General features: G+C 42.7%; 1 protein-coding gene across 3 annotated transcripts in view; it reads right to left on the reverse strand.

Annotated features, from left to right (window-relative positions):
- RSU1 (Ras suppressor protein 1) overlaps positions 1–18,416 on the reverse strand; it is a 108,125-nt gene extending 89,709 nt beyond the window's left edge. Inside the window, exons 1-3 of one of the 3 annotated variants that reach the window (XM_057432742.1) lie at positions 18,025–18,416; positions 13,294–13,405; positions 4,689–4,739 (exon numbers count right to left, since the gene is read on the reverse strand). In XM_057432742.1, coding sequence (XP_057288725.1) covers positions 4,689–4,739; positions 13,294–13,405; positions 18,025–18,042 — 181 coding nt within the window. In that variant the 5' untranslated portion in view covers positions 18,043–18,416. Of the gene's footprint in view, positions 1–4,688; positions 4,740–13,293; positions 13,406–13,698; positions 13,769–18,024 lie in introns of those variants that run through there. The other 2 variants (XM_057432743.1, XM_057432744.1) reach the window with 2 other exon arrangements.
- Between the last annotated feature and the right edge of the window lie 296 nt (positions 18,417–18,712).

The following is an 18,712-nucleotide window of genomic DNA, read 5'->3' on the forward strand; positions in this document are numbered from 1 at the left end:
AGGTACACACTATGCAGACAGAAAGGCGTCTTAAAAGGGACATGCCCTCATATAAAAATGACACCAAGGGATTTTAGCAGCATTTACTGTTAAGTAAGATCAAGGACACAATCGGGAGGGTTAACAGCAATGAAGGGATAAGCTTCTGTGTTGGTCACATGGAGAGCAAGACAATTTCGAAGGAAATGGTAGAGCAAAGAAGCAGTAAGCTGTGTGAGCAGGAAAAGGGGAGAAAACTTTTGAACTGCTCCACTGGAAAAAGGCAAATGCACAAGAATAATAAAGGGTGACAACATGGCTGTCAAAGAACATGATCGATGAGAAACAGTTATTCTGACAGGGTAAGAAAGTGAACTCAAACTAAATCAGGCACGGAAATGGGAAGCAGCAGCAAGAAACCTAAGGGTTTATCTCACAAAAAGGAAAGGACTAAAGAAGTAAAGGCTTACACTTGAGAATTAAGGAAGCAGCCATGAAGAGAGCAGAGGACGGTATAGGACAGAAGCTCAAAGGAGAGGAAGACAGTGAACACAAGATCAGGTAATACAGAGGAGGCTTAAGAAAAAAAAATAAAATTGTTCCTCATCTCTCATCATTCAGACATTTGCTAATATTGGGCAAGGAATCCAAGCATGAGAGCAGAATGATAGAAAAATCATCAGCACTGAGCTATGAACAGCAGACAACTTTTGAGATCATTTCAAGGCAGGGCAAGAATATTGTGAAGCTGGCGACCACAGGATCACCTGAGGTTAAGGAGACGGAGGAGAACCGCAAAAACGATGCTGCTCCTCCCAGGCAGGCTGAATTGCTCGCTACCAGGAGCATAGGCATCTTCTCAGGGAAGAAATTGCGAAAGATATTTAAACAGTGACCTCTAATGGACAAAGCACACAATACCGGTATTTCCCCGGCAACAGAAACACTCCAGGTATGACCAGGTAATGACACAAAAGCTAGAATCTCCAAATAGGATCCCCAGATCATTACAACACCAACTAATCATCTCAGGCAAGTAAGTCAAATAACTGTTACAGAAGTTACAAGTCATCAAAAACTGACCGCTTATCCCCCAAAATAAGTGAAAATAAACCACATCAAGTTGTCCGCATTCTGATGACCAGCACTTGTACCTGCTGTCAATGCTGAAGTAACTTTCGACATCCCAGCCTGCCTTCCAGTCACACCTTCCCTTCTGTGCACTCCCAGGCTGAATTACAGCTAACCTGAGTTTCTGAATGCTCTTCAAGCACACTTCCTATTCATGATTTTAATTATCAAATATGGATTTTAATTATCAAATGTCATCAGCATACCCAGTAAGGACATTAGTAACGACTATACTAGGACATGAAATTTCCACAAATTTGAGGAACATTTGTCATGACTTCATTTATTTTGATGTTAGACAACAGGTCCAAAAGACACCTAGGTTAGGACCAGACAATCTATGCAGGCCAGTAGCATAAGCATGACTGTCTTATGTTTGCTTCTCACCTGTATATTGCATAAAAACACTTTAAGACACTAAATGGTGGAACAAAAAGCTCCCAGTACAACATATGGGGACAATGGCCCATGTATCAACATTAAGAAAAAACCCAAATACACACTTCCTCCCTCTACTTCAAATGTATTGTCACAAGAGACCCCAACATGGAATCACAGCAAGTGGCTCAGAAAACTGCATATTACAGCTATTTAGCTTCACCTAGAGTTTAGCTTCTGATTTTGCAGCAAAAATTCTCACTGAGCAGCTGAAGACAAACCAAGCTGTTTCAGAAGTTACTTAGTGCAGAAGCAGCCAGTTTAAGACGCCTCCATTAGCAGAGCACCAGAGAGCTGAAAAAAAATCCATCCAGTTCACCAGAAAAATCAATGCAGAATTGAGCATTTCTGATAAGGAATGATTTAAACATGTAAATGCACAAGCACCAGCAGTATGAATAGCATACTAAAAATGTTAACAACAGCTGTGCCACAAAAATATTCAAAGTATGATGGAGTTAATAGTGTGGTCCTTATACTCACTCATGTAACTTTACTTACTTTTACTAGAGTTTGCTGGCAAAAAAATGAACTATAGTTACATGAAAATATGCATATCCAGTGTTACATGTATTTATTCTTTCAGATAGACATATTTACTCTAAACAGCAGGGGGAAAAAAGCAAGCAGAACACTCATTTAAATGGCAGAAAACTAGCAGAAGATGCTAATATGACCTTAGTGTAGCATGTCAAGTGTCACTGCCACCAGCTTCCTAGCCATTTTAAGAACAATCTGCTAAGACAACTAATTACATAGCTTAAAAGATTAGGTCAACAGTGTCAAATACGAGAATATGAACTTGAAATTTAGCCTTTTAAAAATGTGTGTTGTCTATTGAAATGTCTACATCAATTTGTGAAAGAATAGTAAGATTCAGACTTGGTGAGTTACTTCTCAGGAGAAGCAGGGGTTTTACCTTCCCATAAAAGAAACCCAAACATAGCAATTAGAAGGGCTGACAGAATCCTGTGGCTAAGAGAACAGATACACTTGCAGCCTGCTGATCTAAGGACTACTTTAAAAGAAAGCAGGAATTAAAAGTTAAGATTTAATGTAACCCAACTTACAGTAATGGCAATCCTTAAACTGGTATTCTGAAAACTGAAACTGCTTTAAACAAAGAGTGTACTCTAGATTTTTCTTGAATAAAGACAACCTGAACACATTCTTCCGGGACACTTCTTACGATCATATCTTTACCCCTCCCCAGTCAGGTCTACAGCTAAGACTCATAGCTAGAACACTAGCTATTTAGCTAGGACACAGGTTAGTTACTTAGCTTTTAATTCTGGTGCTCCTGCTAAAGCATGTCACCCTCCCCAGGCTCAGTTCTCAGACAGCTAAATTCACCACAGTTCAAGTCTTGAGGGAGTTTCAGCCTCTCTTCTCTTCCTCAAAGCAAGGTAGATGCCTGCTATTTGCCCAGCCAGTCACGTGTTCAGCTGAACTCTTAGCTATGTATAAGACTCGTAAGGTGTCATGCAGAAAAGATGATTAAGTCCTTGTAAGTCTGTTAGTTTTCAAAAGTAGTAGAATTTTTACAGATCCAAGAGAAAAAACAGTCAAGTTTACCAAGAGTATTGCTTACAACTTGTTTCATCCTTGTGCCAACTAAGCAGCCATTCAGACAGAACATATCAGAGCAAATGACCAGCACCAAAGTTCTGCCTTGCAGCACCAGGTACCCATCTGTGGATGAGTTGTCTGATGACAGGCATTAGATGGAGGTGTGCAGAACAAGCTGCAACCCTTCAGAAGCTGCACAGAAAGCTAAAGTGGCTGCATACAACTAACTGCCTAGCTCTGAAGCAGCTCAAGTTCAGAGAAAGGTCCCTCCCTGCAGTGACCTAGGGGAACACAAAAGCCACCAGCTGGGTGGCCCCATAGCCTAACTCCACCAGGGGCTGACAACAGATGTCAGGCAGCAATATGCCCAAAGCAAGTTTAACATAATGCTCTCCCAAAACATTCTCTCAGCTTCAAGCTATTTATAACTTCACTATCTTCTAAACCAGGGGTAGAGCTGTGTGTTTGATAGCAATGTTTACAGATTTCCCTGCCTGGATTTGCTCAGTCATCATGTACACATTAGATGCCTGGAAATTGCTAGTCAAATTTATAAATAGATAGAGATTTATTTGAAAAAACTTCAACAGGGATAAAAACAGAATAGCAAGATGCCAGCCTATAGGACACTATATAATCAGAAGCAGGGCCTAGGATAACTAATTCATACTTCTCACAGCCACTCACATAATAAGCATATTTTTATTCACTTACTACTGCTACTACAAACCATTTAAGCTACACATTAGTACCCAATAAACTGCATCCAGAGAAGTGTTTATGTGCTAAAATCTAAAAATATTCTTTTCCCCCCCCTCATGCTTAATCCTATGCAAATGCTCAGAACCTTAAGCAAGATTTTCACATTAATACATATGTTTTAAATTACACATACTATCTTTACTGCTTGTGTGGCAAGTAGAGTTCAGTAGGTTGGGTTTTATTGGTTGGTTTGTTTGGGGGTTTGTTGAGTTTTTTAAACTCATATCGATTTGTAAAGATTTGTGTTCTCATGACATGTTATTCATCAGCGCCACACTTAAGGGCTTCTTTACTATGAGAAGCAGGATCCAAGGTAATAACTGTAGGTGGTGTGCACAGCACAAGCAAGACAACTTACACTCAGAAGATTTTGTTTTGACAGAAGCAGACTGCTTGACTTTCACATCTGAAGCTCGCATTCAGTTGGTCTTGCTCGCATGCTTGGTTATAGATCTAATGTAGTCGAGTTGTAGTTTATTTTCACCTGCTTCAGTCAAATTAACCACACATCTACTAAAATGCAAACTGCATAATTTCTGATACAGTTAAAGATTTTGGGCTGAACTGGCAACAAAACTGAGGATTACAGATCTTCCAGTATGTGGCAGAGCTTTACTGAAGTTGGAAAGACATGCTGAACATTGCTGCTAAGTCACAAGCTCAAACTCTTTGATTTTAATAAAGTGCTTCATCAAGAAGCACTTTAACAGTGACACTGTGATGTATTAAAATAAATCAGACTAGCAATACCCCATTTTCATTGTTGCTCAACTGACTGTAATGAAGTCCAAAACCAGGAGTATACTTACTTGTAAGCTTGTTGTGACTCAGAACCAGCTGTGTGATGTGAGACAATGTAACTGCAAATGAAGAGAGAAAGAAGTTAGTTTATGGACAATGCAACTGAAAGCTTGCACCTGTTTCAGCTGAAAAAAAAAAAAAAGAAAAAAAAAGGGGGAAAGTTATTATCTCCACTCCAGTAACTCCAGTTTCACAAGCACTATCACAATAAAAAAAGACAAGCTCAAGACTTACGGACTTGTCCAGCCACTCCTCTGCTCCTTTACTTCATGTTTAGGCCAGGCTGTACAGGGCCTTGAACAACCTGGTCTAGTGGAAGGTATCCCTGCCCATGGTGAGGGGTTGGAACTAGGTGATCTTTAAGACCTTCAAGGTTCCTTCCAACCCAAAACATTCCGTGATGCTGTGACCTAGCACAACTTGAGTAATAAGTACTGGTGTCTCCAATTCTGGGCACACAAACACCTTTTTCATTCCCACCCTTTCAACACTTCCCAAGTTAAAACTGATAGGTACTCTTAACATTTATTCCAACAGAACACATGACACACCAGCAATTACATTTTCACACATTCCAAATTCATTATCAAGTCACTGCCAGATTTAAGTGCCAAGTATCAATAGCTGCATTTACAACCTCACACCCATGAAGCATGGTAGCAGACTAGCGTTGTTGTGTGGTGAATGATCAAACGACAGCATGCAATATTTACTCAAAATTAACTGAATGATCTGATTGATCAAAGCCCCTCAGATTCCACTTTATTAAACAAATATGCGTGGGGCACAAGACAACTAGAGACCAGCACTCCTCCTACATTTATCCTTGACATTTCTTCCTGCCTATTTCTGCCCTTCACACCAGCATTGTTTTCCCTAGGAGATAGATAGCCCACAGCTGACAACAGTATCTGATCAGAAAAACATGCTAAATAGTCAAGAGGAGAAACTCACACCTTGAAGGAATTCTCAAACATATCCCCCCTACTTGTAAAAAGTTTGTTGTATTTTACTGGAACTAGAAAAAATGTAGAGGTTTTCCTCCACCATGCCTTTTCCTTGCTTCCATTGTAGCCTCTCCAAAGCAGCTCTAGAACATACCTTTATGCCCCTCGTAGGCAGCTGGGAACATTTCCTGCCTGAAGGACAGCTGTAGTGCCATGTCTCTCATCCCTCAGAGCTTTCCTCAAGCAACAGACATCACTAATATTAGCCCAGAGACAGCCCACGCGCATCTTGCTACCTTAGGGAATGAAGATATCCTGGTGAGTACATGTGAAAGATGGCCATGCCAGCCAATACTTACTAAATTGCGATTTGGAGGAAAAAACTTGAAAAGCTTTTACTTACTGATACAGCATCATGTGCCGGCTAACCTTTGAAAGCTCAGGACTTAAAACAGGCAAATATAACCTGTTGGCAGAATGAAAGCAGTCACCGCAGTTCCTAGTGCAATCACAGGTTGTGGAGGAAGGACAGGCAGGAAGGAGGAAGGACAGGCAGGAAGGAGGAAGGACAGGCAGGAAGGAGGAAGGACAGGCAGGAAGGAGGAAGGACAGGCAGGAAGGAGGAAGGACGAAACAGTGCACCCACCCTACATTCTCTTAAAATATGAGCACTACAAGTATTGCCTACACTGCCACCTCTCAAAGCAAAACAGAAGGACAGAGAAAGAAGACCAAAGAAAGTCTGTAAGAGTACTGTGGAAAAATCAGCATTAAAAGGCAGGCAAGAACAGCATTCTCCCCAAAGAGCTCTAAAACCATAAAGCTCTCTAAAACACAAAAGGCACATCAGCATCTGAACCATAAGCAACCATTTAATACTATTGATTACTTATACATAGAGCTAAACATAGGAATGCAATTCCTACAAAAAAAAAAATTACAGAAGATGCTTCCTGGCAAGGGTCTGCACCGACCACCCTGCAGGTGCAGGGACTGGAATGTCAAATTGGGCAGCCAGGCACAGAGCGAGTTCTAACAACTTTTGCACTATTTCTTTTTTCCTTTGAAGCCAATGCTTCCTCTGGTTTACTACAGCAGAACAAAGACAAAGGCTGTTACCCCACTTCTGTGGGCTTTCAGTTTTGCACAGAGCTTTGCCAGCTTCAGCACAGAATCCAAAATTCAGATAATCTTTTCCTTGCTGGAGTCCATAATGAACTTCATTACTTTAAAGCCAGCAATCCCCATTATATGCCTTTTAATAAATCAGCTAGACCAACTTGAGAAACTATATGAGGAAAGGCTCAAATTCAGCTCATACATCCACCAATACAATGCCATTTATCAATTCTTTTCTGCCACCTGTTCTATGATCAGGATCTGACTTCTATGAAGGATCACTTGTTAAGACTAAGACTAGACATGTCCAAGGCTACCAAAATAAAGCTCTTTAAGGCAGCAGTAAAGAGGTAATCCTGATTGTGCCCCACAAAGCAAAACATCCATTTAAAGCACACAAATCAGAATGACAACTCACACAGAAAATACTAAAAGCTGCTTTTAGTCTGTTTCTGTGCTCAGAATGTAATCCAGTATTTAAAATAAAAACCATGATAAATCATATTTATAACTCCTGCAAGAAGCCAGCTTATCAGGAGACACCACTTGTATCCAACATATTTGCACCACAGAAGTATAGTCTCTGAAATGCACTAAGTGTGAGACAGCAGCACACATGCAAGTACTTGCTCTGGATCACTTACAAATTGAACTAAAAAATGAAAGAGTAAGAAATGTTTTATTAATAGAGAACTGAAGGCGGACCTTGCTCTAATCCATGTGTACACAAATGATGAACCTTTCCTGACATGATTTTATCATTTCTATACACAAGAAGCGAGGATGCGTTTTCAAGGGCAATTAAGCTTTGGGGCTGCAGACTCAGGTCTTCTGAACATCAACATCCTGCTGAATTTGAGTATCATAAAATGTTCTGTGCATATTTAAAGGTAAGCCTGTGGACTAAACCATCAAGCCATGTGTACTGCTGGCCTTTAACAACACAAGCTTACAAGCATTATTCTCAATACTCCCTCTCCGTATTTGTCACATTGTCTTCTTCAACAAGTCTATTCTCAATCTGGTTTCATCTCACATGTCTATGCAGAATAGAATAAAGTCCCAACATGAAAAATTTCAAGGCCAAGATTCCTAGACCAAAGACATTTCAATCTGGACTCGACTACCCAAATGCGACTGAAACTTAGACACCTTGTCTGAAACTATCCCAGTTAATCTCGATGTGTGACAAAGAGCCCCACTGCATCTTTGGCCTGCAAAGCAGGCTCACATCTCCCAAAGGAATAAAAAAGGCAACGTTCCACAGTTAGTTTGAAAAGAGCAAAGGTTTAGGCATCTGTGCTCTTCCAGTAGCACTTTAGTCATATCTAGATAAAAAGATCTTCAATATTGAAAGGTGCAAAGCTACTACCAGTCTGGAGACAGATTTGCAAGCATTTAAGAAAGGGAGCCTGGTTATAAAGCAGCATTTGGTCACTCATACAAGGAGGGGAATTTGCTCACTTACATGAAACTGGCCTTGTGTGAAACAAGTCTGGAAATGCCATTTTTTTCATCACACTGGCACTCACCTAATCCTGTGAGGAGTACTGTGCAGCGGGAACAGCTGGCTGTGGTTTTCCTTATCCTATACACAAAGTCAGCTTTTCATGACAACTCAACTATCAGTACTTCTGATAAAGACATTTGTCTTCAGCAACTAATTAACATCCCCAAGTATCATCTAGAAGGCTGAAGGGGTCCTGGTGGAGCCATTTTGCTTCAGACGTGCAGCTCAGGTAAGCCTAACTGGCAGGACTTGCTGAGCATCACTCCACAGGTGATGGAGTGAACTGTAATCCAGTATTCACCCCAAGTGCCAGCCCCCTAGGATTCAAACGGCACCACAGTTCCTATGGGGGAATTACTGTAATCTGTCTATGGTGACACTTGGAGGAGCACCTAGATGTTAAACACCAGCTCTTTCAGGACTGCAGCCCTCAGATCAGATGCCTTGTTAACATTACAGTAATGAGTCCACAGGCAGCAAGTTATTTTGATTTCAAGAATGCACCAGATACCCACACAGAAGTTTGAGGGTCAGGATACTAACATCTACCAGAGAAATTGATTTGCATAGTAATAAGAAGTTCTCATTATGGTCTCAGTCTCACCATTGCTTCAAAACAGACTGGGTCAATGGAAGAATATTAAAGCTGTTCCCTTTTGGCCTTAGTATCAAGCCTTTTATATACTTACGTAAGTTTACTTTACATAAAATATTTAGACGACAAAACTACATTTTTTAAAAAGAAAAAGGGGGAAACAAACCAACCCCCAAACAGGAAGATCTTGTTGAACCAAGATAAGCCATTGTCTGTCCCATTGGAGGAAGTTAATGCAGGATGAGCATTAACAGTATTGTACAAAATGACTTACAAGTATTGTACCCCTCCATCTTCTGTGCTTTGGTTATTTTAGGAGCAGGCAATTACATAAACACTAACTTTCTGATAAGTAATTCTAGGCATGTTAATTTCTACCACACACCATGTACTTTATGTAAAATATGAATAGCTTGCAGATGGAATGATAACAAGAGCATATTAACACTTAGAGAGTAAACAGCATTTCATCCAATATTCCTTTACTGACTGTAAGACTACAGAGGACCAGATGTCTCAAGTTATCTGGGCAAAATAATTCCTTAACTCATAGCTTTCCTATATCGATCACTTAAAGATACATAAATGAGAGATCAGAGACTGGTCCCTGCTCCAAAAACAATTCCCTCACTGTTGATGGCTGTTTAAAGTCCTACCCATAATTGCCCTAGCCATCAGGGTAAGGGAAAAGATGCATCACGCCCTAGTTGCTGAACCCAATTGTTCATCCTACAGGATGTCTGTTTATGCTAACATTACCTGCCTGTGTTGTGTTCTTTGTAAACAAATAGATCTATTTATTTCACAATATGCAATTATACTTAAAGAAAAAAAAAAAACAGAACCCAAACCATTAGACCATTTCCACAGGGCAAGGCATTTTTAAAACTTTTCATGTATGGATGACAGCTATAGTACAGATGTGCTCATAATTGGTGCATTCATCTTATTGCATGCCAGAAGAGGGAGAAAAGCCTTTAAAGTTTAAAACTGTTTTGCATGGTCTTTACATTAGTATGACAAACTAAAGCATGGAACACCCAGATCAAGGAATACTCATAGTCTCAAATCTTTCCTCTACAGAACATCTTTTAGAAGAGCTTTCTCATATTACATTTATGAAAGCCTCAAAAATTCTGATGCTCTGAAGGCCTGTAGCACAGTTTTAGTTTGTCCTTTAAGACATTAGGAGAAAATGCGGAAGTGCCTGGATTCGAGGAATATTCCAAAAATAGAACTCAACTTCTAATGGCATTAATGAACTCCTGAGCAAGCAGCATTTCAGGGACTAGTGGGCTTTTCTTTGTATACCTGAGCATCACATTATAAACAAGCTGACAACTCCACTCTGCCTTTATTAAACACAAAAGTGGGAACAGATGTAGAGGCTGCAAAGCTTGTAAGTCTAAGTTAAGACGGTTTCAGATACCAAGTGTTCATCTCCATCCATTCCACCCTGATTTGGAAAAAGACATTGGTACTTGACAGAGGCAAGTTTAGTCTGTTTTTTTCTCTCCCACACCTGCTCCAGAAGGTAGAAGTCAAGACAAAAGAACTACGAGTGGCTGCCCTGCATTGTATCAAGTCATTCACTAGACTGGAAAGAAGCCAGAAAAAAATCCTATCCAAGTCAGGGCATATATTCCCCATTCTCTTTTCTCCTCTCTGCCCCCATGTAACACCAGTTTTCTCTGATCACTTATGGTTGTTTTCTGAGTTTGTTTGCTTTTAAGCACACATGACAAGAATAGGTCTGCACATAAAAGAAGAGGATTGGCACACTGAGCAAGATGCTACACATTGTGCTGCTGCTAAATCCTTGTGTCATGTAAATTAAATTAATAAAGCTTACATAGGAGTCCACTAGCCACTCTGCAGCAAGTACTCACATATGCAGTGGAACAAGGCTTGGTCCTTTTCTTGAAGGATAATGAAGACTACAGGGAGCAGTCTACTTTAAAGAGTTACTGACTATTGTGGGAGGGACATTCACAACCATTAAATAATTACATAAGATAAAATCCCTGTCAGGGGCTATTGAACACAGTAATTTAGGAGTATCCTCCAACCTACTAAGTCCTTAAACCTCAAATGGCCAAAACCAGTGAAAATGCCACCTAAATGTTCCCTCCAGTCATAAAGTTATCCTTATCTCCAAACATCTACTAGTGGCCTTCATTAATAACAAGATGCTGTAAAAGAACAGCCATTGGGTATGAATCATGATGGCTGTTTTTAACAAAGACCTTTATTTCATTGAATAAAACCACAAAGTTTCTGAAAAAGCAAGCTTTAACACCACATTGAATTGGAAAGATACCCAACACACCAGCTCACTCATTTAGCTTCCCTGCCAGTTCTGAGAGCCAGAGAGCCAAACCACCCCATCTATACCAGAAAAGATCATCCACTAGGAGCCAGATGACACGGTTAGAAAGCCGTCAAGTTTAACATCTTCTCAAACCATTCCGTAAAATTCACAGGTAATATCAAGTCATTACTTTTTTTAATGTGCATTTGGAGGAAGTAATTCCTTCTCCAGATGGGAAGTGGCAAATACTTTGACAATTAAAAAAAAATACAAAACAACAAAACAAAACCAACCAACCAAAACCAAACAAAAAAATAACCAAAACCAAACACCAAAACCCCAACTTATAAAGCTTTCTCTGCCAGAGCGCATAGTAACTGAAAAAGCAACATCACAATTGAACAAAAAGCAGTCATCACTGCCCCCTCCCCTAATTTCCATCTCAAATTGGAGAAGACCACACATCCCCATGCTATATCACGTCACACAATGTGCACCAAGAGTATCTGCATACAGACTTCTCTGCTGCAGCCTAACTGGGGTATCGCAAGTCTACACCTCATGCAGGGAGCCCCCTGCAAAACAAGCTTCAGATGCTCCATTAGTCATCTGGCATCAGGGACAGGGCCTTGAGCAACCTGATCTAGTGGGAGGTGTCCCTGCCCATAGCAGGGGGTTGGAACTGGGTGATCTTAAGGTCCTTTCAAACTCAAACTATTCTATGACTGCCCGTGGACCACAATGTTGCACACTGTGGTCCCTGACCCTGTCTGCACAACTCACCCAAAACAGTCTTCGCACAAGAACAGCTTTTCTTACTTCAGTGCTACTAGTGTGCTTTACTGCTACCTTTCTTCCCCCACCTGAAAGATTAAAGCTGGGTAATTAATTATGTGCTTTAGTCTACTTAAAAGCAACACTGCTCTGGTGCTGCACCATACTCTGAATGCATTAGTTTATCTGAAAGGGGTAAGCATAGTTCTGAAAGCAGGTCTGTAAGACTACTCTGTCTCAAACAACTGTTCATCCAATCAAAATAGAGTGAAGCTTTCTGTTTAACATGAGTTATATACATATATACAAGCTTTCCAATGTAATCTTTCTGAAAGCCCACACGCAATTCTGAAGCATACAGAACCTAGGTTCTGCACAACTGTACTTAAGTCTTCATCTTTTCCTGATGTGACTGATGCTTAGTAAACAGCTAAGCCAGGATATGGGTACAGTTTCAAGTTGGTTAGTTTGCATTCTGTTTTCTTCTCATTGTATCACAGAGGAAAATTTCCGCCTGTTGCACACTAGCCAGTCACAGCTTTAATTCACTCTGTATCAGCTGTACCATAACATTATACACACTCCTAGCCAAAGCAAAAATAAGAAGTTACCTGCCCTGCACTTCATGTAAGTGCTCTCCAGAACCATGACAGCACGGAACTACTGGTATGTTGCAACTGCTGTAGTTGATTTATAGTAAATGAAACACACCATGAAACACGCTGTCACAATTCTGGAAGCACATGCAATCATGTAATACCCAGAGATGCTACTACTGTATCTGTAGTACAGTACTACCTTATTCTCCCCCAGAGACCAGCCACGTGTAGCTCCAGGCTGGTATGACCTATCCCTTTGAAAAAGTGGAGTGCAGATGCTCCTTGGTAGTTTTTGCTTCAGTAGCAGGGAGGGGCAAGGACGGGCAGGAAGCAAAGTCTCCCACCACTCAAGTGCCAGAATGAGAGCACTGAGAAACGAGGCACTCTGCAGGCTCCAGGTGATGGAGAGACGGGTAGGGGTCCCAGCTCCCCACGCCGGTCTCTCCGGTGCAGCGGCTTAGTGTTTGATCGTGACCACGCTCACGACTCGTTACGGTGCTGTGGGGCGCTGGTAGCAGGGCGCTTCCCCCTGCGAACGAACCTCTCCCTGAGCCCCCGATGCCCAGAGCTCCCATACACCGCGGAACACTCAAAGAAGGCTTGGGCAGCCCCACCGCCGCCGCGGGGCCAGGGCAGCCGCCGGCAGCGGGGAGGTCCTACCACCACCCTCACCCCCCTACCCCCCCCGCGCCCCGGATCGTCCCGGGACAAATAAGGAAGTTTCCGCGCTCTCCCCGCCCGCCGCCTCCGGTACCTACAGAGGCCGGGAACATCCAGCATGTTGGAGATGCCGCGGTCGCACATGTCCACCTCGGGCTGGTTCTTCTCCCTGCTCTCCTCCACGATCTTCTTCAGCGACTTAGACATGGTCTGGGCAGGGCAAAAGCGGACACCGTGAGGCAAGAGGCGGCCGGGGCGCCGCCGGGACACTGCGGGGACGGGTCCTGTCCCGAGGGGGCCGAGAGCAGGGAGCCCGCCCGCTCATGTGCTCTGAGCCGCCCCAGGGATCCCGTCCCGTCCCGACTCCACCCGCCCTGTCCCGTCCCGTGCCGTGCCGCCGCGCCCGCCCCAGCCCAGCCCAGCGGACCCCTGACCGGGATACCGGCCACACTCCCGGCCCTGGGCGGAGGCACGGGCCCGCCGCTGCGGCCATGGGAACTCACTGCGCGGTGCTGCCCCGGTTGGCAGCCGGACGCGGCGGGACGACAGTCAGCGGCCCCGAGGGCGGTTCCCGGCAGCTGCACACGCCCGCCCCGCCTCACCAAGCCTCATCCCACCGCCAGCCCCGCGCAGGCGTGCTGCGGCCCTGCCCCGGGAAGCGCAGGCACTCCCCACGCCTCCTCAGGGCCCCTGCCCGCCCAAGAGGTTCCACCCACGGCTAAGAAGGCGTCGGGCCAATCAGGGCGCCTTCCTCGGCGCAGGACAGCTGACAATTGGCTGGAGGGGTTGGAGGAAGGTTCGCAGGCCAATAAGCACGCCCCGTAGGTGGCTCGGCTCGGCTCGGCTCGGCTCGGCTCGGCGGATCCTGCTTTCCGGGGCCGCAGTCCTCGTCGTGTTCGGGAGTTCCGCGCTGCTGCTGTGCGGGCTGAGTGCCATTGCCAGGTTTGAGGGAGTCTTGCCTCGGAGGGCAGCGCGGGCCTGTGTGAGGAGCTGCTGTGTACGGCACCTTAGGAGAGGGAGCTGTGCTCTCTTCATGCTGCCGCTCTGGTGGCGGCAGTTCCTCACCGTGCTCACTAGGGGCGCGTGTGCGTCTGGGGGTTAGGTAACGGGTTAGCGCCATGCGTGAGGGTGATCTGTCCTTTCCCGTTACTAGCCTGGAATGCTTACACACCTGGCTTTTCAAAATGCAGCTTTAACACCCAATTCCATTTCTGTAGCACGTGAAAAGCGCTGTGCAAGTGTTAACCCAAGAAGGTGGGTTGTGGTCAAAGCACCATTTTGCACAGAGGAGAAATGCGCATTCGGGGAGCTCCCACAAAGCACCTGCAGCAGCAGCGGCTCCCCGTGCCAAGGTCTGGAAACCAGCAGGTCTGTGCGTACGGTGGCTGGGCAGCTTCATGGCCCAGCGGGTCAGCAACAGGAGAATGGAGAAGCTGCCAAGCCATAGAGCTGGAAAGCTCAGAATGACCAAGTAAGGTTTGAGGGCACTGAAGTTTGGCAAAGGCTGCCCTAAGGCAAAAGACATTATCCCCCCAAAATCTGAGTTCATCGAATCAATGTTTTCCATTTCTTCAGGTACGGATTTTCTAGTCAGCTTAGTCGCAAAACTGTTCACAAGGCTGGGCTCAGGTTCAGTACTTTTAACTGACCTTATCACCATGATGCTGGAGTTACAGCCTTACTGCCCATGATGTATTAGGGCATGTGAGTTCTTTGACGGAAGTTAAGAAATTCCTATTTACTGTCATTTGACAGCTATGCAAGCTCAGAGAAATTAATTGCAATCTATAAAATTGCCTAATGCCGTACTACACATTGAGAACCTCAGTCTTGACTTTTGCATATGCGCTCCCTAAACACTGCATGGTGTTACAAGCTTAAAGAGAATAATAACCATAGAAACCACAATGATGAATGTAAAGGTACCTAAACCAGGAAATGAGAAATACTGCTGGAGGTGCAGCTTTAGCTTTTCCTTTTTAAGGAATGTAGGGATTTAATTCTGAGTTGCAGAATTGAAGCACATTTATCGATAAGTGGTGTTTACTACCTTGAGTCCTTTCCTCAAGTTACAAGCTGCCAGAACACAGATGGAAGAACTTCCTTTTATCTAGATTGCTCAGCAGAACACATGGTCACTCCGATGTACAAGACAGTGACATACAGTTTCTCTTTGTCTGCAGGAACATTAATTCGAACCCTTTTCCTGTCTAAGAAAATGCCCTAATTGCCAGTAGTCAGTTGTCTTAGAGACCTAGGTGCTAGCATGTGTACTGTTCTTGTTTCACAAAGAATGAATGATTGCGGGCTTCATTTAGTAGCAAAGGCTTAGGCTCTATTTTATAGATCTATTGTCTATAAAATATGATCCTAACTTGCTTATTCCAACAAACAGATAAAGCACACGTTAACTGTGACAAGATACTCATGAAACAGTGTCTTCTTGGCTAATGAGAAGCTCACCTGGCTTCCGACTGCCCCATTTATGCAGTAATAAAAAACAATACCCTATTACATTGTAAGTGTCAACAGTCTAACCCTACCATAGAAGTATTTAACTACTCCCCACTTAATAAATGTGTTGCCATTACAGCCTTTAGTCAGGATTTGTTTGTTTGGGTTTTTGTTTGGTTTTGTTTGTTTGTTATCATGTACCTAATTTCATTATATGTAAATAGTTCATGTATCACTCCCACATTCTGTGTGATCTAATTTGGTTCCTGCTTTATCAAACCCTTCATCTGAGTCAACGCACTAATCAATACCTTAGTCAGATCCACACTGGATTTGGCAAAGAGGAGTTGCTATCAAGCCTTCCTGTTAAAGCTTCTCAGCTCCTCATGAAGCACTAAATATCAATTATATGAGAAGGAGGATGGATAAGAAGTACACATGCCATGCTGTCTGAGGTTCACGTTATTCCTCTGTCTTGAAAGCTTAACTTTCAGGTTGCTCCATCAGCAGTCATACTCTTGAAGAGTAATTTCCTGCAGAGTGCCTGTGCCATGGCAGTAGCCCCATCTCCCCTCTTACCGTGTTCCAGCTCTTCCCAGTACATCCAGTTGTCTCACAACCCCTTTGACTCCGGATAATCCTTAGCACCTTCTATACCTCCAGCTAGAGAGGCTGGTCAGCCTGTGCTTGGGGACTGCCCAGTGAAGCTCTCCCCTCGTGTACAGTGTTTCAGCTCATACATAGTACAGGCTTTTCCAATTTAGACTTCGCTGTACTTCCAGCTACTGATTTTTTGCTTATGAAACAGCTATAAAACATCTCTGATATCTGTCAGATTTGTTCTTAAGTTTGTCACTTTGTTTAAATGTCTGTAGAGCAAATGCCTGAATTCTTTGCCAGAGGGGGGCATGTGCCTTCTGTCCTTGGGACAGCAGGCTGACATGGGTGGCTCTGAGGTGGATGCGTGGCCAGGATGGTGTGGCAGAGCTGTAGCTGCTTTGGGGTGGTAAGAGGAGAGATAAGTTGCTCTCTGTGTGGGTTCCCCTCAACCTGCTCCACCCAGGCAGCGAGAACTGGATGTGCCTTCAGTCATTGTGCTGGGGAACAGCAAGGGGATGAGCAGCTCTGATGCTGCCCTTGCTCTGGCTGTCCTAGGTGGCTCTTCTAACCAAGGAAATGAGGCTTTGCATTATTATTCTATTTATACCTCCTTTTTTCCTCTCCAAGAAAAGCTGTCATAATAGTTAGTATTAATGGGGGGTTAGCGTACCATCACAACAATACTACAGCAGTGTGCATCTGCAGAACCAGTTGTGTACAGCATTACAGTTGCTATGTGTGATAACTGTCACATAGTATTTGTTTTATTGACCTTGCCTTGTAAAAGCAAAATTTAGCCTTTATTTTTATTATCAGCTAATAAATAAACATTTATTTGTTAGTAATCCTGCATTGTTGCTGCTGCTGTTATTATCAGTAGTCAATGCTGTGAGTTTTTGTTAGATTTCATTTTAATCAGGACTGCAGAAGAATTCTGTGGTTTTAGTTTGGTAGCTGACAAAAAATAGTTACACTAAATATGTTAATTCTGATGCCTAGGACACTTACCTTGAGTTACTGTGGGAAACTAAGACGGCTCCTTCTTTGTTTTATGAGTTGAGTGAAAACTGTTTTTCAGTCAAAACTGCTTTTGTAAATTCAACTAAAATTAGCTAACATTTTAATTTGACCAGCACTATGATTTCTAGTATTTTAGGTGTATATCTTCTCTCTCCTTTGCTTCAAGTAACTATAACCCCAATGGTCTTGTTGTGGTATTACTTCTCATTTATTGTTTATAAAGAATAGTCCTGCCCCTGGGAAGGGCAATTGAAAAAAATACTGTTTCAGACCTTTTAGAGCTTGTTCTTCAGTCCTAGCCTTATTACTCATATATAACTGTCTCAAAAATATACCTCCGTATAAGAATAAATATGTATAGTAACATGTAGAAGACTATTTACATGTAAGTAAAAAACATGCAGGCTCTAGGAAGTGAAAACATGCACATTCGTTATCTGTGCTTTGTCATTGGCAGGGGAAGGTTTTTTTGTATATATGCCAGTATTATAGTACAGACATGCAGTATTCACAACTACTAAGACATGATTTATAAAATAGACAGCAGTGTGCACAGACATAAAAGCAAAGATATTCACAGCAATATTGTGAGATGAAGCCATAAATATTATTAAACACAGGCTTTGTCTTTTGAATTGTACACTGCAAAAAACATGTAGAAGTTTCATGGAATAATTATTCTTAAGTTATCTGTTGTTCCTGTTTGCTTCTGCTGTGCATTCATTGTAAAGCAAGTGTTTTAAATGACTTCTTACCTTCCAAGGCAGAAACATGGCTTAGCATCAGCTCTGTCCTCTGAGGACCTCCACTTTAATACTTCTGCAGTGGTATTTCTGTTGTGGTTCCTCATACAAAATGTTAGAGGACTGCAGTGGGTTACTTTGTTTCTGTTTTTTTAAAGAATGGGTTTGATAATTTACTCTAATTTTAGACTTTGACTATTTTTGGCAAGAGTCGGTTGGGCTAGATCAATTGAACCTTGTACCAGCAGCTTCATTCAACAGTCTGCATGTGCACAAATTCTCTGCTGTTTGTTCTAAAGAACTTTATGCATTTTACCTATTTGTAAATAAAGTTATTGATACAGGTATGGAGTATTTGTGGCATCTAAAGATGCACCAAGCATTAGTTATTGTTAGATTAAAAAAAAAAAAAAGAATAATCTTACACATTTCTCTTCCATTCATAGTGCTCTTTTGTCTTCTGCAGAAGCAAGTATTTAACATATCAAAAAGCGTACAGAAACATTTTAAGTGAAACGTGCTTTTTCTGTTGGTGAAACAAATCTTTCTGAAGTACAAATTTAATTGGGTTAACTGCGGCTCCTGTCTAGAGATCAAGGCCAAAGGTCGTGTTACCAGATGGCCTCACACACATCACGGGTCACCGGATCGCCCTATGCACTATTCTCTAAGTCAACAGCAGGGCAGCTGCAGTGTGGGG

This window comes from Pezoporus wallicus, unplaced genomic scaffold, assembly GCF_028554395.1.
Source record: "Pezoporus wallicus isolate ANWC-B61680 ecotype Strahan unplaced genomic scaffold, APGP_CSIRO_Pwel_v1 scaffold_2584, whole genome shotgun sequence".
NCBI lineage: Eukaryota > Metazoa > Chordata > Aves > Psittaciformes > Psittacidae > Pezoporus > Pezoporus wallicus.